At 39.1% G+C, this 25,829-nt stretch overlaps 1 protein-coding gene across 3 annotated transcripts in view; it reads right to left on the bottom strand.

Annotated features, from left to right (window-relative positions):
- Positions 1-25,829, bottom strand: part of cacna2d3a (calcium voltage-gated channel auxiliary subunit alpha2delta 3a) — a 953,727-nt gene that overhangs the window by 632,810 nt on the left and 295,088 nt on the right. For all 3 annotated transcript variants that reach the window (XM_087994307.1, XM_087994306.1, XM_087994308.1), the window contains exon 4: positions 7,324-7,383. In XM_087994307.1, coding sequence (XP_087850433.1) covers positions 7,324-7,383 — 60 coding nt within the window. The remainder of the gene's footprint in view (positions 1-7,323; positions 7,384-25,829) is intronic.

Below are 25,829 nucleotides of genomic sequence, written 5' to 3'. Positions count from 1 at the left end.
AAACAATTCAGAAGAAAATGTTATTTTTTTCCATGCCTGTATTCATATTCTAAGCATTCATCAAGTATTAGAATCAATTATTAAGGAAGACAGTGAGGACCAGGGGGCTGCTGGTAAGATAAACTTTTCTCTTTAGGACCTCCCTCGTGAATAGGCAGAGCGAGGGCTCAACAGGAGTAGATGCGGACATGGGGATTGCTAGGCACGTGAAGTGATCTGTTTGGCCTGTGGATAAACCAGAAACACTACACATGTAACGTCTCACACCCGTCTTGCTCCTCTAACCAAAGAAAAGACTATGAGTGGAGGCTTGGTAAGGTAAGGCTTTTTAGTTTTATTTTCCATTTATTCAATCTATTGGTAATTTAGAGTGGAGGGGATGGAGGCTAGGCAGTTGCATGCTTCTTTTGCAGGATGTGGGAGATAAGGGTCACCACTTGTGTCCCTGCAGACTTCACCTATGAGAAGTGCACCCAATTCCAGCTCCACACAGACTGCATTAGGGAACTCGGGCTGGAGCTGGATGAACTTTGGATCAATTGGAAGGCTGAGGGGGTGATAGAGAGGAATTTTAGGGAGGTAGTCACACCTAAGTTACAGGACAAAGGTAGCTGGGTAGCCGTCAGGAGAGGAAAAGGGAATAGGCAAATAGTGCAGGGACCCCCTGTAGCCGTTCCCCTCAATAATAAGTATACCATTTTGGATACAGTTGGGGCATATGACCTATCAGATGCCAGGTTTCTGGCTCAGAGCCTGGTTCTGTGCCTCAGAAGGGAAGGGAGGAGATTAGGAGAGCAATAGAGAAAAGTGATTCAGTTATTAGATTACTTACAGTGTGGATACAGGCCCTTCGGCCCAACAAGTCCACACCGCCCCGCCGAAGCGCAACCCACCCAAACCCCTACATTTACCCCTTACCTAACACTACGGGCAATTTAGCATGGCCAATTCACCTGACCTGCACATCTTTGGACTGTGGATGGAAACTGGAGCAGCCGGAGTAAACCCACGCAGGTACGGGGAGAATGTGCAAACTCCACACAGTCAGTCGCCTGAGGCGGGAATTGAACCCAGGTCTCTGGCACTGTGAGGCCACCCTGTCGCTCGTAATGAGGGACAGTCAGGAAATTCTGTGGTTGCGAGTGAGATTCCCAGATGGTGTGTTGCCTCCAGGTGCCAGGGTCAGGGATGTCTCAATTCAAGTCTATCGGATTCTTAAGGGGGAGGAAGAGTAGCCAGAAGTTGTGCTGCATGTCAGTATCAAGGACATAGGAAGGGAAAGGGAGGAGGACCTGAAAAGAGAATATAGGAAGTTAGGTTGGAAGCTACAAGGCAGGACAAGCACAGTAGTGATCTCAGGATTGCCACAAGTGCCATGTGCTAGTGAGGCTAGGAATAGAGAGTGAGTACAGATGAACACCTTGCTGCAAGACCAGGGTAGGAGGAAGAGCTTCAGGTATATGGATCATTGGGATACCTTTTGGAGAAGGTGAGAGCGATACAAGAAGGACTAGTTGCACCTGAACTGGAGGGGCACCAATATCCTGGGCAGGTGGTTTGCTAGAGCTCTTCAGGAGGGTTTAAACTAGATTGGCAGCAGGGTGGAAACCTAAGCTACATATCATAAAAAAGCTGTAAAGGGTAGGATTAAGGATGATCCTAAAGCGTTCTACACTTATGTCAGGAACAAGAGGGTGACCAGAGTTAGGGTAGGGCCAATCAGGGATAGTGGAGGGAAGTTGCGCCTGGAGTCGGAGAAAGTAGGGGAGGTCATTAAAGAATACTTTGCTTCAGTATTCACTGCTGACAGGGACCTTGACATCTCTGAGGACAGAGCCTGGTTCTGTGCCTCAGAAGGGAAGGGAGGAGATTAGGAGAGCATGAAACAGATTAGGAGAGCATGAAACAGACTGATTTGCTAAAACAAGTTGATGTTTGGAAGGAGGATATACTGAAAATTTTGAAAAACATAAGGATAGATAAATCCCCTGGGCCAGACGGGATTTACCCTAGGTTCCTACTGGAAGCAAGGGAAGAGATTTCTGCACCTTTGACGATAATGTTTGCGTCCTCACTATCCACTGGAGTATTGCCAGATGATTGGGGGGTGGCAATGTTATTCCCTTGTTCAAGAAAGGGAATAGGGATAATCCTGTGAATTACAGACCAGTCAGTCTTACGTCAGCAGTGGGCAAAGTGTTGGAGAGGATTCTTAGAGACAGGATTATTGATCACTTGGAAAACCATACTTTTGATTAGAGATCGTCAGCATGGCTTTGAGAGGGGCAGGTCATCCCTGACAAACCTGATTGAATTATTTGAGGATGACAAAACTCGAAGAAGGTAGAGCAGTGGATATGGTGTATATGGATTTTAGAAAGATGTTTGGTAAGGTTCCCCATGGTAGGCTCATTCAGAAAATAAGGAGATATGGGATACAGGAAACCTGCCTGTCTGGATACATTGATGACAGAGGGTGGTGATAGATGGAAAGCTTAGTGACCAGTGGTGTTCTGCAGGGATCGGCTCTGGGACTTCTGCTCTTTGTGATTTTTATAAATTACTTGCATGAGGAAGTGGAAGGGTGGGTTAGTAAGTTTGCCAACGACAAAGGTTGGTGGAGTTGTGGATAGTGTGGAGGGCTGTTGTAGGTTGCAATGGGACATCGACAGGATGCAGAACTGGGCTGATAAGTAGCAGATGGAGTTCAACCTGGAAAAATGTAAAGTCATTCACTTTGGAAGGTTGAAGTTGAATGCAGAATACAGGGTTAAAGGCAGACGTCTAGGCAGTGTGGAGGAACAGAGGGATCTTGGGTCCATGTCCATAGATCCCTCAATGTTTTCAGAAGTTTGTTAAGAAGACGTATAGAGTGTTGGCTTTCATTAGTAGGGAGATTGAGCTTAAGAGCTGCAAGGTTATGCTGCACATCTATAGAGCCCTGGTTAGACCACACTTGGAACATTGTGTTCATTTCTGGTTGCCTCATTATAGGAAAGATGTGGAAGCATTAGAGAGGGTGCAGAGGAGATTTAGCAGGATGCTGCCTGAATTGGAGGGCATGTCTTATGAAGAAAGATTGAGGGAGCTAGGACTTTTCTTATTGGAATGAAAAAGGATGAGAGATGACTTGATAGAGGTGTACAAGATATTGAGAGGCATAGATAGAGTGGATAGCCAGAGACATTTTTCCCATGGCAGAAATGTTTATCATGAGGGGACATAATTTTAAGGTAAATGCAGGAAGATTTAGGGGAGATGTCAGAGGTAGGTTCTTTACTCAGAAAGTGGTGAGTGCAAGTAATGGTAGAAGAGTCAGATATATTCGAGACATTAAGAATATATCTGGAGTAGTGCGAACAGTTTTGGTCCCTTACTGAAGAAAATAAACCATGTTATTGGAGACAGTTCAGAGAAGGTTCATTAGGATGGTCCCTGATAAGGAGGGATTATCTTACGAGCAAAGACTAAACAGGTTAGGACTCTACTCATTAGAATTTAGAGAAATGAGAGGTGATCTTGCTGAAACATATAGGATTCTTAAGGTGCTTAACAGGATTAATGCTGAGAAGATATTTCCCCTTATGGGAGAGTCTAGGAGCAGAGTGCATTGTCTCATTTTTCAGGGGCTCCAATTTAAGCCTGAGCTGTGGAGGAATTTCTTCTCTGAGGGTTGTGAGTCTTTGAAACTCCTTGTCAGAGAAAATTGTAGGGGTTGAGTCTTTTAAGGCTGAAATAGATTGATTCTTAATTAATAGGAGAATCAAGGGTTCTGGGGAAAGAGCAGGGAGGTGGTCAGATCAGCCATGGTTATATTGAATGGTGGAGCAAGCTCAAGGAGCCAAACGGCTTATTCTACTGCTATTTCTTATGATCCTATGGCTATTGTTTAACTGTCACTTTAAATTACATTAACCCCATATTGTCTCAGATACAATTACACAAAAGTTATTTGCAGATAAAACACCTAACATTACGTGAAGGAAAACAGTATGTGGGTGGATGTTGTGGAAAGCTCCTAGTTTTTAAAATGAAAGATGTAGTCAATTACAGATCATATTACAAATCATTAACAAGTTAAAGACAGTATAATTATCATTTCCTTTGAGACAAGGAGCTGAAATTTATCTTAAATTTATTTGCATTTGTAATAAAGATGTACAAGCCTAGATGGCAACATAAATTATTGCTTGCTATTAATTGTTTTAAGCTTACTTAGTCTGCTGCAGTTATAGAGAAGGAAAACAAGCTGAGACACAATCGGCCAATCAGAGACAAATTTGAGAAATCTTGATAGATTGGAATAAATGTCTGGATAATTTTGACTAAAATTAAGATTCTTATTGAAAAATGACCACAGAGCACTTCTTAAGTCTCTTTTTTGGCCACAACATTGTTTTGCCAATATAAATGTCTATTTCAAAATTTTCCATTCAAGCTTCCTATGTTGCTGTCACAATGCAATTTCATTCTTTTGTGATAGGATGGCTCTTCAGAGAAACATTTTTAAGCTTTATCTCCCTCAACTCTACTGTCATTGTTTTCACTTGATTTTTTTTTGTGTCATACTTCTTGTAATTGTACCTCATGGCACTGTTATGGACCAAACCAAACCCCCTCAAAATATATTTACAACATAGTGCAGATCATAACTTTTTGTCAATTTTAAAGGTAACTGTAAGATGTTGTGTTCCAGATGCAATTCAACTGGTGAAACAACTCGACATTAAGCAAAACACACTTTCTTCAAACTATAGTCAAAATACAACAAAAGAAAAAAAAACTGGAATAACTTAACTCTGCTGGAAACCTTAACAGAATAATAGTTTATTAACTGCTATAAATTAACTGTTCAAATATAGTAACGATCCATAAACATGCCCTTGGTAAAAGGCAAATTTAGAAAATTAGATTGTCTCACAGGCAATACTCCAGTCCAGGATGAAAAAGATCAAGAGAAAACTCTGAGACTGTAAAAGAAAGAAATATTCAGCAGCTTCCAAACCACACTGAGACCACAACAACTGCTACTGAAAAACTTAAAAAAGCTAAAAATCCTTGTTCTGAGAGAGCTTGACCACACACATTCAGGCTGCTTCTATTGTTCCAACTTTTAAAAAAATCCCAAGGTCTCACAAACTGTTTACTCTAGTAGCTCTGCCTAGACTGCTTTGAACCTCAGCCTTAAAACCTCTCTTCAAACAAAAAACCAGGGACAAAATATTGTCACAGCACTTACTAATGTCCATAGGCTCCCCTTTCCTTCTACTCATGTTATGGTTTCCATGTATCATTCCCTTTTCATTAGTATATAGTTACTTAAATACAGATAGACAAATTAAACTTCATCCCGTTAATCACAGAATTATTGAATAACAGTACAGAAGGAGGCTACTGGACTCATCATGCCAACAAGTTGAAGGGATTCTTCAATTCGTCCTATTTTCCTACTCATCCTCATAGTCTGGCAATTTTTTTTCCCTTTCAAATTGCCCTTCAAAAGCGTCGGGCGACTGTCTTTCGAGCCTCGGGTGACTGACTGTGTGGTGTTTGCACATTCTCTCTGTGTCTGTGTGGGTTTCCTCCGGGTGCTCTGGTTTCCTCCCACAATCCAAAGATGTGCATGTTAGGTGAATTGTTAATGCTAAATTGCCCATAGTGTTCAGGGATATGTAGGTTAGGTGCATTAGTCAGCAATAAAAGAAGAGTAATAGGATAGGGGATTGGATCTGGGTGGGTTACTCTTCGGAGGGTTGGTATGGACTTATTGGGCCAAATGGCTTTTGTCCACACTGTAGGAATTCTATGATTCTATGAACATTTATACATTAAATTTTGAAAGTTACCATTGCATATGCTATCGGCACGCTTTTAGGTGATGCAATTCAGATCGCAAAAATTCTTTGGGTAAACACTTTTCCTTCATGTTGCTTCAGGCTCTTTTGCCAATTACCAAAAATAAGCTGGGCATCTGTGCTATTAGCAAAGCAGATAGCATGCCAAGTAATGCAACAATCGTTTTCGGAAGCTATTATTGAACAGAATTAATGATATATTTATAAATTGATTTGCTGCAAAATAGTTATAAATGAAACTCTTTATCCTATAATTATGTCTGAATTTTCCAGGTTCTGCACAAAGAAATAAAAGTTATCTTCTTTCTTTAATTATTTTGTATTTTGCATATAATTGTCTTCCATTCATTTACTACTGCCGATAAATTTGAATATTATTCTACTTCAAATATTCATGACACTGCTATCCAGTATCCATTTAACACATGAAAAGGACTACCTACCCTCATCTCTACATCCACAAATCTTAGGACATTTAGGGAAAGCAGAGGAATTTCAACAGACATTGAAGCAATTGGCATGTTAAATGAATTCTCTATCTATAAAATAACTAGACTTTCCATCCTGAAAATAGAGTTTATAGTATAATTATGAATTACAATATATTCAAAATATTATTATCCACTAATTCAAACCAAGTTGCATTAGTTATAATACGAAAATATTGGTGAGGTATAATTCAGCAAAATATTAAGACAGTTCATCTTAGTAATAATGGTACTGGGTATCCTTGTGTAAAAATCACACTTGGGCAGTTGATTTTATGAATCTTTGTCTTTAAAATCAAAACTCATCACATATCTCATGGAAAAGTTGACCTTTTCAGGGATCAAAGTTGAAAAACTTGAGAATCAAAGTATAAATCTAGAGTTGTTAATGTTTTGATTTCATTCTAAGTGTAAAAGATACTAGTGGACATAAATATTGGGAAGTAAGTGAATAAATGTTCAATACTTGATTTTGAGAAATAAGTTATAATTTGTAATTTTTAAAATTATTAAATACTAGACAATTAATGTGAATTAATTGACTTTATTGAGTTTTACTTTATTCCATTACAATACTCTTTTTTTGGATTTCACTTTGGCTCAAAATAAACTTTTGAAAAACATTATTTGTGTACAAGTCAACCATTGATCTTTGGCCTCAATTGAATTTGGTCTCAAAAATTTGACGACTTCTTGAATATATAGAGTGATTCTGATTTTTTTTTCAATTAAATCACAAATTGAATCATTTTGTTGGTGTACATTTTCAAAGAAATGTTTTTATTTCTTGAGAGTAGATTCTTATTCACATTCTTAACATCAACTAGTCATAAGGATGTAGCAGAAAATGACAGAACATTACCTTCAGGCAAACAGGTTAAGAGCCCATTTTAATCACTGAAATACTCCACTATACACAGTTGTTCAATTATGACATTCAATAATTAGTGAAGATAAACTGACCAGCACATTTCACTTACCTCCAAATCTGAATTATATTCATGCTCCAAATGAGCATTTTCAGCAGCTTCAACCAGACGCTGTGAAGAAGAAAAATAATGCATCTATGTTAGACAAGCTAATTTTACTTTCATGTTATTTTATATTTTGTCCTTGTATTGAAGCATTATACATGGTCATAGGCATAATCTTTTTACATGCAAGTCAGAAACATGTTGAGGAAGTAAACAAACTGGTGAGCAGAATTTATCAAACAAATATTTGGCTGGAGAAAAAACTATATTTAAATAAGAATAGTTAACACATGCCTATTTAAAACAGATGCCTGAGGTACCCACCATCACTGCCCTCAATCAAAATACTAGAAACTCAGATATCAGCCTGACCGTCATTAACACAATAATAGATCTGTTGTCCTTAATAATGGAAAAGCAAATTACCGTAGAAATTATTAAATGTGCTATTCTTAAACAATGCCAGATTCAAACTGGAAGAAATGTTAGACGTCATCGAATCACAAAGTGCTGAACTTTTTTTATTTATTCAATTTATCTATTCACAGCTCAGCCAGCTGAATTGCTTCTTACAATGTAGCCCAAAACAAGGTTTTCATTGCTAAAGCCACATTTTGCAGTCAGTAGAAGAAAAACAATCAGTCAAAAGAGAGTCATGGTAGGGGTAGAGTGAGAGAAAGCAGTCTGACATTGAACCAAACAGTTAGAATAGAATCCCTATAGTGTGGAAACAGGCCATTCATCCCAACAAGTCCACATCAACTCTCCAAAGAACTCATCCAACCCGGACTAATCCCCTAACCCTGCTTTTCCCATGGCTGATCTACACAACCCTGGACACTATGGACAATCTAGCATCGCCAATCCACCTAATATGCACATGTTTGTGACTGTGGGAGGAAAGTGCTGTGAGGCAGTAGTGCTAACTACTGAGCTATCACGCCATTAAGATGAAAGCTCATCACCATAATGATTGAGGTAGCTGTTAGGGAGACATTGCCCTTGCATATATTTAATCAAGATGATTGGTCGTGAAAAGGTTAAGTTTGTAAATATAACTCAGGTTTTAACTTCAGAGGTTCATGAAGAAGAAGGAAGTGGAGACGATTCAAATGAGTCTGCTGAATTGAATAGTTGGGATACAAATAAAATACCAACTGTTGTTCCAACACAAGTTGTGCCTGAAACCAGTTCAGATTCAAATGTAAGTCAGACAGACAGTCTAATGAAGGGGAAATCTAATTGAAGTTCAAGGGCAAAATCAGTCCTTGTTAAAGAACAGAAATCACTTTCAGAAACTCAGCAGGTCTGGCAGTATCTGTGGTTAGAAAACAGTGTTAATGTTGAATCTCTGAAGAACAGTTAATACTACTTTCAGATCACAGATGCCACCAGACCTGCTGAATTTCTTCAACATTTCTATTTTTGTTTGTTTCAGATCTCTAGCATTCACAGTTCTTTGGGCTGTGGACCAGGCAAAACCCCCTCAAAATATTCAAAAGATAGCCTACACTCTACGTTTTTCTTATTTTAAAGGTAAACATAAGGTGTTGCAATTCAATTGGTTAAACTACCGAATTTGAAGCAAAACACACTTTATTCATATACTATAGTTAAAACACAACAATAGAAGGAAGGAATTGGAATAACCTAACTCTATTGGAAAATCTAACTGAATAACAGATACAGTAACTATTACTAATTAACTGTACCAATATAGTAACATCTTGTAAACACATCATTGGCAAAAGGCAAATTCAGAAAGCAGATTAGTAAAAGGTGAGGACTGCAGATGCTGGAGGTCAGAGTCAAGAGTGTGGTGCTGGAAAAGCACAGCAGGTCAGGCAGCATCAGAGGAGCAGCAGAATCAACGTTTCAGGCATAAGCCCTTTATCAGAAATAATAGAATCGAGCATGCTTGTGCAGCTCATTCCTGTTGAAGAGCTATCTGGGGCCCTGACTGATACTTACCTCCAATTAAATCACAAAAGTAAGATCATCTGGACATTATCACATAATAGCTTGTGCGGGTTTTCTGAACATAAACTGACTGCCACACTTGCTGCTTTGTAACAATGACTACAGCAGGAAGTTCTGATTATTTCTGAAGCATTTTAGGATGTCCTGTAATAGTGAAAGGTACGATATAAAGGGTGGCCTTTCTTAACCACATTTGGTGCTCTGATCTTCAGTACAATTTTATAGCAGATTTTGTATTTGCATTGCTAATATGACAATAAAAAAGCTGGAGTTTGAGTGGGTTCAATAATCTTTAATGGGGATTAAAGTTGTGTCATGCAAACTAACAAGGACTGTGAATGCAGAGGGGATTTGTGCACATTTTCACGGCTGTTCAATAAAATGGCTGTGAAAGTAGGAACATTGAAACATAGAAACAAAGGTGAAGGAGTACGCAACTCATTCCCTTAAGCCCTCTCTACAATTCTTGATCATGAATGATCATTGAACTCAATTTCATATCCTGCATGCCTTGATGTCATTTGCAACTAGAAATCTGTCATCTCTATATTAAATTTACTGAATGACTGAGTTTCCACAGCCCTTTGGAATAGAGAATTATAAAGATTCACCATCGTCGGAATAAGAAGAGGTTTCTTCTTATCTTAGTTTGAAATGAATTATGTTTGCTTCTAAGGTTGTGTTTCTTCATTCTACATCAAAACAGGCAAGGGAGGCATTCTTTCTGCAACTGCTTTATTTAAGAAATTTCACTACCTGCAACTCCACCAACCTTGGTATTATCCGCAAAGTCGCTAATCACACCACCTACATTTTCCTCCAGATCATTTATATATATTACAAACAATAAAGGTCCCAGCACTGATCCCTGCAGAACACTACTAATTACTGATCTCCATTCTGAAAAGCACCCTTCCACCGCTACTCTCTGTCTTCTATGAACAAACCAGTTTTGTATCCATCTAGTCAGCTCACCCTGGGTCCTACGAGACTCTATCTTCTGGCACCAGCCTGTTATGAAGTACTTTAACAAATGCCTTACTAAAATCCATGTAGACAACATCTACTGCCCTTCCCTCAAACATTCTCGTCGCCTCCTCAAAAAACTCAGTCAAGTTGGTGAGACTTGACCTTCCCCACATGGGAAAACTCATGCTGTCTACCACTAACAAGTCCATTCATTTCCAAATGTGAACAAATCCTGTCTCTTAGTATCTTCTCCAACAGCTTTCCCACCACTGACTTCAGGCTCACACTTGCCTGCAATCACCTAGAATATCTCTGTTTCCTTCTTAAACATTGGCCATTCTTCAGTCCTCTGGAACCTCGCCTGAGGCCGAAGAGGATGCAAAGATATCTGTTAAGGCCCAGCTATTTCTTCCTTTGCTTCCTACAGTATGCATTGATAGATCCCATCTGTCAACTTTAATGAAATTCAAGATACCCAACATTCGTCCGGACCGACCTGTGCCAACTGTCACCACTGCAGACATCAGATTGGTCTTCCACCGAGTCAACCCAAGGAAAGCAATGGGCCCAGATGGAGTCCCCAGATGTGCACTTAGATCCTGTGCAGACCAACTGACAGAGGTATTCACAGACATCTCCAACCTCTCCCTCAGACAAGCCAAAGTCTCTACCTGCTTCAAGAAGACCACCACTGTCTCGTATCTAAGAAAGCACTGTGCCTTAATGACCACCGTCCATTGACTCTGACCTCCATAATCTTGAAGTGCTTCCAGATGCTGGTCATAGCCCACATCAATCCTAGTCTCACAGCCAGCCTTGATCCCCTACAATTTGTCTACCCACAATGCAGGTTCATTTCCCTAGTCCTGTACTCATTCCTGGAACATCTGGACTACAAGGACACCTACATCAGACTCCTGCTCATCAACTACAGCTCCACTGTCAACATCACTATCCCTTTCAGACTGATCTCAAAACTCCAAGACCTTGGTCTTGGCTCTGCCCTCTGCAACTGGATCCTCAGCTTCCTGATCCATTTGACGAGTCAGAATACAGAAAGGAGATAGAGGGCTTGATGACATGGTGCAATGAGAACAACCTCTCTCTCAACATCAACAAAACTACAGAACTGATCATTGAATTCAGAAAGAAAGCAGGAGATCACATCCTCAAGTACATCAATGGAGCAGAGGTTGAGAGGGTGGAGAATGTCAAGTTCCTTGAAATGACAGTAATCAACAACATGCCCTGGACTCTCCATGAAGATGCGATGGTCAAGAAGACACAACAATGCCTCTTCTTCCTCAGGCAGCTCAGGAAATTTGGCATGTCCAAAAGAATCCTCACAAACATTCACAGATCAACAACTGAAAGCATATTATCCAGGTACATAACAGCCTGGTACAGCAACTGCTCTGCCCAGGACAGTAAGAAACTACAGAAGGTTGTGTGCATAGCCCAGACCATCATGGAAGTTAACCTCCCATCCATGGATTCCATTTCCATATCTTGTTGCCACAGAAAGGCTGCCTACATCATCAAAAACCCCTCCCACCCATGTAATGCTCTCCTGCAACCTCTTCTATCAGGCAGATGATACAGAAGCCTGAGCACATGCACTGGCAGTTTCAGGAACAGTTTCTTCCCAGCTATTATTAGACTGATGAATGGACTCTTTAGCCTCAAATAATACTGATCTTGCTAACGTTGATCTTGCCTAGTGCATGCCCTGCGTGATGTAACTTGGATGCCACTATCTATGTTTTTTCCCACCCTATGATTTGTATGTCCTTGCTTACTACAATCTGCTTGTAAACAAAGCTTTTCACTGTATTTAAGTACACATGACAATAAATAAATACAATAAAATTTATTATGTTGACCTGCCGGAGAGTATTCATACACTTTTCCCTAACTTCAACATCTTTCACATCTCTCTCTTCGGTGAAAACTGATGTAAAGTACTATAGTTTAGGATCTCACCCATTTCCTCTGGCTCCTCACACAACTTCCCTCCTTTATCTTTGAGTGGGCCTTCTTTTTCCCTAGCCACACTCTTTTTCCTAATAGATGTATAAAATGCCTTGGAATTCTCAAAACCCCACTGGCCAAGGACATTTCATAGCCCCTTTCAGCCTTCCTAACTTCATGTTTGAGTCCCATCCTACTTTCTCTATATTCTTCAAGGACTTTGCCCGTTTTTAATTGCCTAGACCTTCGGTAAGCTTCTTTTTTTGACTAAGATGATAACTTTCCCTATCATCCAAGGTTCCTGAATCCTGCCATTCCAGTCCTTCAATTTCACAGGAACATGCCTGTCCTGCATTCTGATAATCTGTTTCTTGAAAGATTCCCACATGTGAAATGTGGATTTATCCTCAAACATCCTCTTCCAATCCACATGCTCCAATTCTTGCTTAATTCACTTATGGTTAGCCTTCCCCAATTTAACAACCTCATCCAAGGTTCAGTCTTGTGCTGATCCATTACTATCCAAAGATCTATGGAATTAGGGTCACTATTCCCAAAATGATTCCCCATTGAAACTTTGATTGCCTGGCTGGGCTCATTTCCCAATACCAGGTTCAGTATGGCCTCCTCCTTGTTGGAGTATCCACATACCATTTCAAAACTCCCTCCTGGATGCACTTAACAAATTGCTCCCCATCCAAACCCCCAGAGTCCCAGTCAACATGGTGAAGTTAAAATCACTCAATACAACAACCCCACTATTTTCACATCTTTCCAGAATCTTATGGCATATCTCTTCTTCTATCTCCTGCTGGCAGCTGGGAGGTCTGCAGTCCAATCCCAGCATTATGGCTGCACATTTTCTATTCCCAAGCTCTAGCCATAATGCCTCAGTGCAAGATGCCTCCAGGGTGTCCTCCCTCAACACCACTGTGACATACTCCCTGCCTCATCTAAAACATTGATATCCCAGAACGATAAGTTACCAATCCTGTCCCTCTTTCAACCACATCTCTGTGATAACAACGTCATAATTAATCATCATGATTAATCCAAGCTCCAAGTTCATCTGTCTTAACTGTTATATTTCTTGCACTGAAGCAAACACAGTCCAAACCTCTCCCTGACTGCTCTACTTCTTAGCTATGTAATATGCGCTGTTTCATGAACTGAAACACTGCATGCAGAACTCAGCATTTTCATCCATCCCACTTCAGAAAAATCCAATAAGCCGTTTGTCAGCCTGTATAAGTAACCAATGTGCTGGGTATAGCATCTCCAAACCTAACTCAGCTGTTGTCTTCCCAAAGGCCTGCTTGCTGCTGATTGCTGCTTATTAACTGTTGCTGCCTCTCTCCATTGTAACTGTTTCAAATTTGAGTACAAATGACAATAACAGCAGCCATGATAATCAGATATAACTTACTGGGTAAGGAATGTGGCAAAATTTCAGACAGGTAGGAACTGGAAGCAATGCAAACAGTAAAATAGTACAGAGTTGATTTTCCAATTACTTGGAAACAAATGACCCTTTGAATACTTCTTCACTGACTCTGAGAAACCAGTCTTACAAAAGGTTACTACCAGATTTGGCATCAAGTTAAAATCACATTGTGTCACCGGACCACAATTTGAATAAATGCATTATATTATGACACGGGGTAAATCCTCTGCTAATTTAAACCGGCAACACAAAAAAGATTCATCCAGTGCTATAATCTGTTAAAATTAGAGAGGCAAAGAACTATCCCAGAGGTAAATATTTAAAGTAAAAATTAACAATTTTATTTCTTTAAGTCTAACAGAGAATATTAACTAGCAACTATTTACAACCTCTTTCTCTTGAACCTATCTTTTACCTCCCCCACTACAATACCAGTCCAATAAAAAATCCTGATTACGATTTACAGAAAATTAATCACATTTCAAAACCAGTTAGCTTTGCAGAGTTTCCTCTCTAGATTTTCTTCTGTAGATTCTCTCTCCAGGTTGGTTTTGATGTTTTTTTCTGTGCAAGCTCTTTCTCCAGACAGGTACCTCTCTGAGATCTCTTCCTAGTGGCCTACATCTGTGGCCTTTTGGCAGTTCTCTTTGCCACTGTGGATAACTGTTCAAAATGTCTGATATTTATACCCAAAACATCAGATCATTTCATTGGTTTAGTGTTGTCAAAACATTATTTTTTTCAAATTCAATTGGATTTTGGTAACTTGGTAACAAGCTGATTGGCCAAATTCAAATTTGTTTTTTTGTATCCTGGCAATATAGCTGTTTGCTAGTTGTTTCAAACCACTGTTACATTTTAAATTTTCCAGCACTCTCTGTGCTTCTCTGAGTCATTGCTCGCTTTTCAACTCTCTTAAAGGTATAGTACATCAACATCTTCATAACAATTAGGCCTCTATCCTTCACAGTTCACAGATGTGTGTCATGGACAACTCAAATCACAGTTAAAATGCCTGCTAATGTAACTCAGCAGGAACAGCATAATAAATACTTTTATGTATCTCACAATCTACTTCCCATCAGTTCCCACCAAGGTTGAAGGTTAAAATCATGTTTTATTTGTTCACATTTTTGTATCATACCAAAGTCTGTACACTGCACCTGAAAAAAGATGCAGAGTAAAACAATGTTGTCTGTCAAAACATGATACGAGGCAAGTTCATTCATAACTCTGATATAATGAATCTGTCTTTCCAGCAATTTTGTTTGCACATTGCTTTTTGATCATTTTTATTGTAGTATTTACTGAAAAATATCATCTGAAATTTGATGACTCATCACAAATTACAATGAAATTAGCTACACTAATTTAGTGTAACTAATCCGTGAAGCTTTAGAGGATACTGTAAAACTAAATTTTCTTTATTTGGCCACTTGCAATTTTTTCATACTCCCTTCTTTCTCAAATGCATATGTTGAACAACCAATTCTGACATATAAATATAATAAATGGCAGTAGAGAAATAAAGATCAGAGCAGGTGGTATACACAGCTTACAATATCCCTCCGGTTATATGAAATTTTTCACCTATAAAATTAAAAACTTTCAATCTAATTGAGAAATGCATGAAATAATAACAACAAATTAGAATAGATCGAGTGAAAGTATAAAACTTAAAGCAAATACTTAGAATAATATTATATCAAATAGGTCCCACTTGCTCCAGAGGTGTTTAACAACATCCCTGAACAGGAGAATTAAGAAAATATCTGCAAGATGATGAGAAAGCCTCATAATGCAAAGGTCCCAAAAGCCTTCAGGAAATGTTAGAATTTGAGAATTATCTAACCTTCAGACAGCAAACATCATTTATGTTTTAACTTTCTATTTTTACATGAAGAAGTAATTTTATAATTAATATACTATAGAATTATCTCTTTTGTAAGATACAAGATTTTCAGAGAACTTGTACCTTAAGATTAAACCACTGCTGCCAAATTTTTCTTTTCTTTAAAATTTCCTGCCAGGCTATGGAAATTGACTAAACAAGATAACAAATTATCATAGTAAAGTGTCAAAAGTATATATGTTAAAAGGGCTCAATTCCAAACTAATCAAACTCACCAGTCTGAAGAACAGTCATACTGGACTCAAAATGTTAACCCTGTTTTTCTCTCCCAGATGCTGCCAGAACTGCCGAGTTTCTCCAACATTCTGTCTTTGTTTCAGATTTCCAGTATCTATATCCAAAATCCAAATTTATTGCTCGCTCGCTCAATCCCAACATACACAGAATAACAACTATCCTTTTGGACAGACCCAAAAGGAAAATCTTTCATCAAGAAATTTTGACCTTTGAGGAGAACAGAAAGGGCACACAAGCCAAGCTCAACACTAATGCTTCCATCCATTGCTCCAACGCTGACTTCATAAGCAATATTTGCAATTTCCAGGATCCAAACATATACAGATAAGCATAAAAATTCAGAAGTTTCTATTGGATATGTCCTACACCTCCAAGAGATGTGTTAAAATCCTTGCTGCTAATGTCAGCACTGTATCACTGTAATGATATGAATGTTTTGCAGTTACTCATTCATTCACAGAAGGAAGCCATTTGTCCCATTGTACGTGCACCAGCTCTTCAAATGAGAATCATTACCTCATGCCAATCTCTTGCTTTTCTCCTTGAATACAATTTCTATCCAAATAATCACCAAACATCCTCTTGAATGCCTTAACTTAAACTGCATTCATCACATTTTCAGGCTTTGCATTCGATTCCCTACTTGCTGTGTGAAAAAGTTTTTCTTCATATCACCCTGGCTTATTTTGCACATCACTTTAAATATATGCCCTCTCAGTCTTGTTCCCTGTATAAGTGGATCAGAGCTACTCCCTCTTTATTCCATCCAGCCCACATATGATTTTGAAAATCCTTCACAAATCTCTTTTAGAATTTTGTTTTGTATTGCCTCTCAATGTTCTTCCAACCAAAGTGTATCACCTCACACTTTGGGTGCCATGATGGCTCAGTGATTAGCACTGCTGCCTCACAGCCCCAGGGTCCTAGATTTGATTTTACAACTTAGCTAATGGATGTCTCTTTTTTAATATGTTGACTGTTTGCAGGAAATTTGTGACTTTTGTCATTTACTTGATTTAAATGTTTGTTAATTTCTTTAACCTTTTATTTTAAACCAATTATACATTGATTCACTTGAAGGCAACAAAACATGGAGCATGGAATTTTATCAGGTCCATTTAGAAAGAGCTGGAGGCAGGACCAAGAACAATATTTGAAAATAGGACGTCAAATTAGTTCCCCAGTGATTACCAACCCCAGAGCAATCTTGCCAGAGGTTGGAACAATGCAGCAGCAGCTACATATTCAGCAGCAATGGGTGACCAATTAGACCAGTTGAGGGCAGATTCCTGATATTGCCAGATTCTTTCTTAGGCTTTGAAATCTATGGATTAGGAAGACAAGGCATCAGCATGAATGTGACATGAAACATCTGAATCAGAGATAATAAACTGTAATGCAAAGAAGAGCAGTCCATTCTCTAAAAACCGCTGATTCCAAAACACCTGGAATTCTGTTGGGAATATATTAACTGATGCAATGTATTCTTTGAGCTCCAATGTTCATAAATCCAAACCATTTGCATTTAGCATGCTGCAGAATTTTCACTCTGACTTTGCAGAAACAATCACAGATGATGGAACTGTTTTCCAGGATGTTTTCCAGAAATTCATTTCTACTCAACTCACCCAAGTTGAAATTTACAAGGGGATAAGCAGGTAGGAGGATACCAGAGTACAAAAGAGCAATTGCAGGTTCACATGATCCAGAAGGAGAGAAAGAATATCACATCCCAGAATCCATTTACTGGTACCTATAAAGTAATAATTTCATAGTACTCAAAAGGAATACTAGATTAGATACTAGAGACAAGGGAGACTAGCATCTGAGGGCACAAGCTCAGAGTGAAGGGACAATCTTTTAAAACTGAGATGAGGAGGACTTTGCCAGTCTCAAGGTGGTCAATCTGAGGAATGCATTGCTGTGGAAGGCTGTGCAGGCCAAGTCATTTAGTGTAATTAAGACAGAGATAGATTCTTGATTAGTAAGGAGATCAAATGTTACAGGAGAAATCAGAAGAATGTGGTTGAGAAACACATCAGCCATGATAGAATGGCAGAGTAGACTCGATTCAACGAACAGCCTAATTATGCTCCTATAACCTATGGGTCTATAAAGTAGGTATTGGGCAGCACCAACCATGCACCGTAACAAAGGGAAGGCAGTAGGGCGGGGAGGATGATGAAGGAAATACAAAGTGATGTTGAAAGGCAGTAGTACTTCAATTCACTGCACAGAAGCTGAAATCAAACATATGATAGTTGCTGGGCCAGTTTATTTAAAACATGAACCTAACAATGTTCCCACTAGGCTGACTTTAAATTTTAATTAAGATCGGTGTCTACTTTAAATTGCTAGATTAGTTCTTCTTGGCAGTGATACAATAGCTGTCAAGACTTCAGCCTCAGCTCATAAGCATCCTTTTCAGAATCGGCTTGTTCCTCTCTTCCATATGCTGCATAGCGGCTGCTTTTCTAGAATTGGCATTGTGCACTTGCAGCAGAATGCCACATTGTCATTTTAGGTATCTCAGGGCTATAAAACAGCAGACTTCTAGCCTGGTTCAAGAATCAGACCATTTTAATAAAAGGGATTAATAACTAATTATTAGAGTGCATCATCAGCAGACCACATGTAGCTGGAACCTGAGAAAGGTTCTGATTAAGTCCTGCAGCAGTTTAGCATGTAAATAGTGTCAATAATCAAAAGCTGTTTTCTTTTCATTTAAAACAGTACATTTTTCAGCTCTCTTCTATCAAGATCATGTGGAACACAGTCATGGTATTAATGCATGGTGGTTGGTGCTCTGCATACCATTTTAAGGATTCCTGTTGATGCTGAGAAATGCAGGAAAGCCTGAAAGGAGTGAACTCAACACTTGGGAGATGCACATAAAGCAGCAAACAGAGTGAGCAACAGTCACTGCAGTCCTATAAATCCTGACAATAAATGCACGGAGGGATGGAGCAAGCCTTAGCCCATTCATTGTACATAGTTTGTTGATCATTATATCTGTTAACAGTTCCCTTACTATTCCATATATAGACAATAATTTCTTAATTTTTGTCACAAACAAAGATATGTAAATGGTTAGTGATTTTTGAGAAGATTTGTAACTCAGGTTGATGACAAATATGTAAGTTTGCTCACTAAATTTGAAGGTTTGTTTTCAGATGTTTCGTCATCATACTAGGTAACATCATCAGTGAGAGTCTCTGGTGAAGCGCTGGTGGTATGTCCCACCTCTCCATTTATAGGTTTTGATTTCTTAAGGTGAGTGATGTCATTTCTGGTTCTTTTTTTTCAAGGGAAGGTAGTTAGGGTCTAAATCAATGTGTTTATTGATGGAGTTCTGGTTAGAATGCCATACCTCTAAGAATTCTCGTGCGTGTCTTTGTTTCACTTGTCACATGTGTGTGTTGACCCAGTCAAAGTGGTGTCCTTCTTTGTCTGTATGTATAGAAACTAGTGATAGTGGATTGTGTCTTTTGGTGGCTAGTTGGTGTTCATGTATCCCGGTGGCAAGTTTCCTGCTAGTTTGTCCGATGTAGTGTTTTTTACAGTTCTTGTATGGTATCTTGTAAATGATGTTAGTTGTGCTGGTGGTATAGATAAAAAAGAATCGGGAAAGACATCACCCACCTTAAGAAACCAAGACCTATGAATAGGACATACCACCAGCACTTTACCACAGACTCTCACTGATGATGTTACCTAATATGGTGATGAAATGTCTGAAAACAACCTTCAAGCTCAGCAAGCAAACTTACATACTTATATGTAAATAGTTTTAACATTTCATAAATGTTTGCATGTCACCATTCATGTGGTTGTCCCTGTCATTGTAGATACATTGTAATGGCCTGCGACATCAATTCTTGAACATTTACAAGCACATTGGTTGGGACTGTCTGTGGATGTAATCTGCTTGGATTTCCAGAAGGCCCTTGATAAGGTACAGCACTGGATGCGCTAAATAAGAGTCCCTGGGACAAGGTACTGGCATGGATAGAGGATTGACTGACTGGCAGAAGACAGGGAGAAGGGATGAAGGGGTCTTTTTCAGGATGGCAGCCGATGTCTACAGAAGTTTCACAGTGATCCATGTTGGGACCATCATAACTATTCATGTTAAACATTAATGATCTGGACAAAGGAACTGAGGGCACTGCTCCTAAGTTTCCAGAATACACAAAGATAGGCGGAGGGACACGTAGTGTTAAGGAAGCAGGGAGGCTGCAGAAGGAGTTGGACAGGTTGGGAGAGAAGTCAGTGAAATGACAGATGGAATACAATGTAGGGAAATGTGAGGTTGTGCACTTTGGTCGGAAGAAGAGAGGCACAGATTATTTTCTAAATGGGGAAAGGCTTTAGAAATCTGAAGCAATAAGGGACTTGGAAGTGCTAGTTCAGTTCTCAAGGTTCAATTGGCAGTTTTGAAGGCAAATGCAATATTAGCATTCATTTTAAGAGGGCTACAATACAACAGCAGAGGTGTAGTGCTGAAGCTGTATAAGGCTCTAGTCAGACCGCATTTAAAATACTGTGAGCAATTTGGACCCCATATCTAAGGAAGAATGTGCTGGCATTGGAGGGTATCCAGAGGAAGTTTACAAGATCGATCCTGGGGATGAAGAGCTTGACATATGAGGAGTGGTTGAGGATTCTAGGTCTGTACTCGATGTTTAGAGGATGAGGTGCGATCTGATTGAAACTTAGAGTATTGAGAGGCCTCAATAGAGTGGATGTGGAGAAATGTTTTCATTAGTAGGAGAGACTAAGACCTGAGGGCACAACCTCTAAGTGAAAGGATAGCCCTTCAGAACTGAGGTGAGAAGGAATTTCTTCAGTCAGAGGGTGGTTAATCATTGCCACTAGGCCAAGTTACTGCATGTCTTTAAGACAGAGATAGATAAAAATACCAACCCACAAACCTATCTAAAGGGATCAAAGCTTATGGTGAGAAGGCAGGAGAATGAAGTTGAGAAACATCAGCCATCATTGAATGATACAGCAGACTCAGTGGGCTGAATGGCCTAATTTTGCTCCTATATTGTATGGTATTATGTATCTGTAGGAGTAGGGTTAGCAATTAATATATATAACAGCTCAGTCTAATACCTCAACACCTCGCGTACCCATCGTTGCTTCCTGTTCAGCAGGTTGTGTGCACAGCAGTGTGTATTGCAGGGAGTTCCTGAGCACAGACAGTGACAGAGACGTACAGGTCGCGCTGGTATAATGTGATAGTTGTGTTCCTCTACAGTTTTGCACTATAGAAAATCGCACTATGGAAAACCGCTATCGAAAATCGTGCTGTAGAAGATCGTTAATAGAACGTTGCTATACCCATTCAATACAAAGTTCATGTTATACAAACAACATCCAAAATTCATCAATCATGTTGTAGCCAAGTCGTGCTGATGAAACACGCGTTATAGCAGAACAACGTGTAGAACCAAGGTAGTCAATGCTGCAGGGTGGCCTGGGGGGAGGGACCCTGCATGCCTGAGTGGACAATATATCATGTGTAAAAGGGCAATGTTGATGATCTATGAAGACCCAGTGAAAAGGTCCAGATGCAACATTTCCCCCCCCAGTTGGCTCATTTACCCTACTCATTACAAGCCCCTATGAAACTATTCTCATCAATATTGCGCAACATCCATGTGCTTCACTATTTGCATGGCAGTAAGTGGCTTTCAGCCTCAGTGTTAAAATGCTACTGAGATCCCAAGTATTCGGCTCTCCAGCCCAGGTGCCCTTTCTATTATTCCCATAGGCTTCACACTTCCCAAAGTCATCACCGAAGATGTATCCATGTGACTAAAACTGCCTAGCTGCTCTCCTTACACAGTCACCCTTGACCCTTCTTCTTTAATTCCTGTGAATAGAGGTGACAGAATTGCTATGGTTTATCCCCTTGGGTGACTTGACCTACCAATAATAGCCCTCAGTTGCCCAGATCCTGGCTGATGGATATGTGTTCTTGATTGTGACAGTTCTCCCTCTCCACATTGTCCTCTATGGAGACAGAGGACCATCTGTTATTCGCTCCCAATAGCACATGGGCATGGGGGCAACACCATCCTGACGAGATGCCTGACCATGGCCGAAGCCCAGGAATTGAATGATTGGCTGCCTTTGACTAACTGTCCCGTACCCTCTGACTGACCAGTGGGTATGGACTCCACTGCAAGCTGCTCTGCTTAAACATTCAAACATATTGCATTGCTTGCTGCAGATGCCATGTATTTAATGTGAGAGTTGAGACCATGTATGACAGATGTGAGGGTGGCCTGGCACGCTAATGTAAGGCAAGTTGCACACGTCCTTGACTGAGGACTACCACTCAGCATGGTCACTTGCCTGGTTATCTGGTTGCCAATTTCCAATACAAGGCGTGCATTGCCATGGCAGGGCTATATGTTATAATTCTTAAGTTACACTCACATGCAATTAAAGATTAGGCAGTCAGGGTAAATCTGTGATCACAGGAGGGTGTGTTCTGCCTATGAGGCCAAGTATGATGCTATGCTTGAGTGAATAACTATAATCTGTCAAAGTTTCCATGTAACCTATTTCTTCTTTATGAGATCTTACATTTCCATAGCACCTTCTCATTTCCTCAACACTCTGAAAACAATTTAAAATGCAATAACTGCTATTGAAGTGCAGTCATTATTGCCATTTTGACAAATAGAACAGCCAATTCACATGCAGCAAGTGAGATGAGTAACCAATAATCGGCTGCTGCTGATGTTGATTGAGGAAGAATACCCCAGGAGACTTCCCTGCTCTTAATTACTCTTCTGAAAAATCGTGCCTCAAACAACAGCTCTCTTTCATAATTGTCAACAAAGACTGAATGGGCATTTTTCCAGTTAGCATTATAGCAACTGGATGAAAAATTGTGAACAGTATATCTCCAGCCTCCAGTGCTGCAAATGCTGGAGGGGGAAAAGACTAGTTATTGTTGAAATAAGAAAGTTCAGATGAAATTTCATCAGATGGAAGGTTTCCCTCAATCTTCAACATGACTAGTATTACAATGGAGAACCCAGTTAAAAATCACACAACACAGGGTTATAGTCCAACAGGTTTATTTGAAAATACAAGCTTTCGGAGTGCTGCTCGGTCACCACGTAGCTGACAAAGGAGCAGTGCTCCGAAAGTTTGTACTTCCAAATAAACCTGTTGGACTATAACCCTGTGTTGTGTGCTTTTTAACATTGCCCAATCCAGTCCAACACCAGCACCTCCACGTCAATGAAGAAACCAACTGTTAAACTCCTTTCATTGGAGAGGGGTTACAAAGCAAATACAATAATACAAGAATACAAACAAAATTGAAACCTTTCTCCAACCCAAATGCAATAACAATTACCCAAAAAGACAAACTAGTCACATCTCATACTCATAAATAAACCAGTTAAAAACTATTATTCGAAATTTGCTCTTAAAGGTGAGGAAGTTAGTTGGAAGTGCGTTTGTTTTATGAGTCTTCAATGATGATGTTGTATTTCCACTCCAATCCACAGAAAATAGAAGGTAGGAAAGCCCCATCCTCACTCACATTATTTTGAAATTGATTCTAAGATCAGGCACAATGTACTGATATCACAGGAAGTTTGTTTTGTCAACCTGACCATTAAATAATGTGTAATGTGGTCAATAAAAATCCTGGTCCTGAGATTTTACAGCATTCAAGGCCAAATACATATCTGCAATGCACACATCATTAGAAGATATCCCAAGTAATATTATTTGTTATTCTCATTATTGTTTCTTTTTTATGTAAATGGTAAATGTTGATATATTTGTATTAAGTTAGTCATTCTCCATATTACAATTGCGACATTTAAGAGGCATTTGGATGGGTATATGAATAGGAAGTGTTTGGAGGGATATGGGCCGGGTGCTGCTAGGTGGGATTAGATTGGGTTGGGATATCTGGTCGGCATGGACGGGTTGGACTGAAGGGTCTGTTTCCATGCTGTATATCTCTATGACTCTATATGTCTTCAGCTTGTCATTTCTCAAGTACTGGAATGGCATCACTGATTAGTTCAGTACCACACTATAAAGAAATATTTTTGATATCAAATATTCATTAAGTTGTATGGATCAGATGAAATCCCCTCAAAATATATTAAGAAATAGTCCCGACACTAACTTATTCTTATTTTAAAGGTAAGTATAAGGTGTTGTGTTCCAGATACAATTCGATTGGTCAATGAACCTGTCTTGAAGCAAAACACACTGTATTCATACACTTTAGTTAAAATACAATAAAGGAAAGAATTGGAATAACTTAACCCTACTGGAAAACTTAACAGAATGACAGGTTATCTATCTACTAAACAGTGTTACAATGTAGTAACATCCCATAAACATGCCCTTGGCAAAGGCAAATTCAGGAAAATAGTTTGTCTCACATGCAGGAAGAGAATCCCTACCTTTTAGCTGTTACAGAGAGGAATAACAGCTTACACCTCCAGCTTCAAGACCTTAGCAACCGCTGAAAGCTGAAACTAAAAATCCTGGTTTTACGGGAGCATGTCCCCACCCATTCAGGCTACTTCTATTGTTTTTATTAATAAAACCAAGGCCTCACAAGTTGTTTAATTTATTAGCTTTGGAGCAGACTTCTTGTCACCTTTGTTTCAACATTTCTTCATAAAAAAAGACAAAATACACTTTTTAGACCCATAGTCTGGTTATCGATGCATAATGTTAAACGTACAATAAATAATCTAATGTGATTCTACAATCCACTGCAAATTTGCTTTGTAAGTTAGGATAAGATTACTTAAGTACAAACACATGTCTTCTCTTTCTGTACTGCGAGTATATATATAATTATATACTATACAGTTGAATACATCCTACAGTTTCGACAAGAAAATGTAACTACTGGGTAATGTTCCACTTCATGCACTTTAATCACAACCAAGGAAAATGTATCAAATCAATTTTAAATTAAAAATCCAATTTCTGGTAAAATATACCATTCCTAGATCACTGCCAGTTATGCAAGACTTGCAGACAATTTGTCATTTCTTTTAACTAATGAGGAAAATCTTTCAATGTTAGATGTACTGTGGCTATAAATTATTATCAAAAAGCAGATAGCACAAAACTGATAAAACAACATGGGGACATTATCTGACAATGAGCTACAGGATCATGGTTTTTATCTTTAATTTGCAGAAAATAGATTTTTAGTTTCAGCAGTACTCATAAAAGAAAAAAATCTTGTCAGTTTACTGAAGGCTACAACATGAAATATAAATCTTTGGTTCATACATCTACAAAAGTGTTCAATCATTTTTTATGGTGTAAATATTCTGTGATGCTGTTTCTTTAAGTTTAAACATGAATATTAAACTGATCCAAAAGTGTCAAAGACTGTGTCTTCAAAAAAATGGTTGCCTATTTGTGATTTTCACGCATTCTACACCAAATGGTAGCATCAATAAAAGAACCGTTTTGATGACAGAAATTACAGAAAGCATATAGATCAAGTTACCAATGCAAAATACCCAGTTCTTAATAAATAATCTTAACGTTGCAATAATGACTGCACTTAAATAGCAGTTATTGCATCTTAAATTGTTTTCAGAGTGTTGAGGAAATGAGCAGGTGCTATGGAAATGTAAGCTCTCACAACAGGTGAGAAGTGACGAGAGGTCTGCTCCAAAGCTAATATATTAACAAATAATAATATCTTCATCGTCCAATTTCTAATCTCCACAGATTAGAATCATCAGCCAACTGAATGGTCATTTGTCTTCACAATTTTTGATGTAATCTCTTCAGTTGAGTTACTGTCACAGTTGTAACACTGAAACCAACCTGACTTCCTGCCTGATGTTACCATTGTGCGTTATCCTCCTCCTTCTTCCTGACTGCTTCAACAATCTCAATTATTTCTCAGCTGTGCATTTAATGAAAACAACTTTCATGGTTCTGTTCCTACCTGTCCCACCACATATT

This window comes from Chiloscyllium plagiosum, unplaced genomic scaffold (assembly GCF_037043375.1).
Source record: "Chiloscyllium plagiosum isolate Xiang-an unplaced genomic scaffold, Cpla_swu_hap1 HiC_scaffold_14, whole genome shotgun sequence".
Lineage (NCBI taxonomy): Eukaryota > Metazoa > Chordata > Chondrichthyes > Orectolobiformes > Hemiscylliidae > Chiloscyllium > Chiloscyllium plagiosum.
The sequence above is the reverse complement of the archived record's forward strand: the minus strand, read 5'-3'. Positions and strand labels throughout refer to the sequence as shown.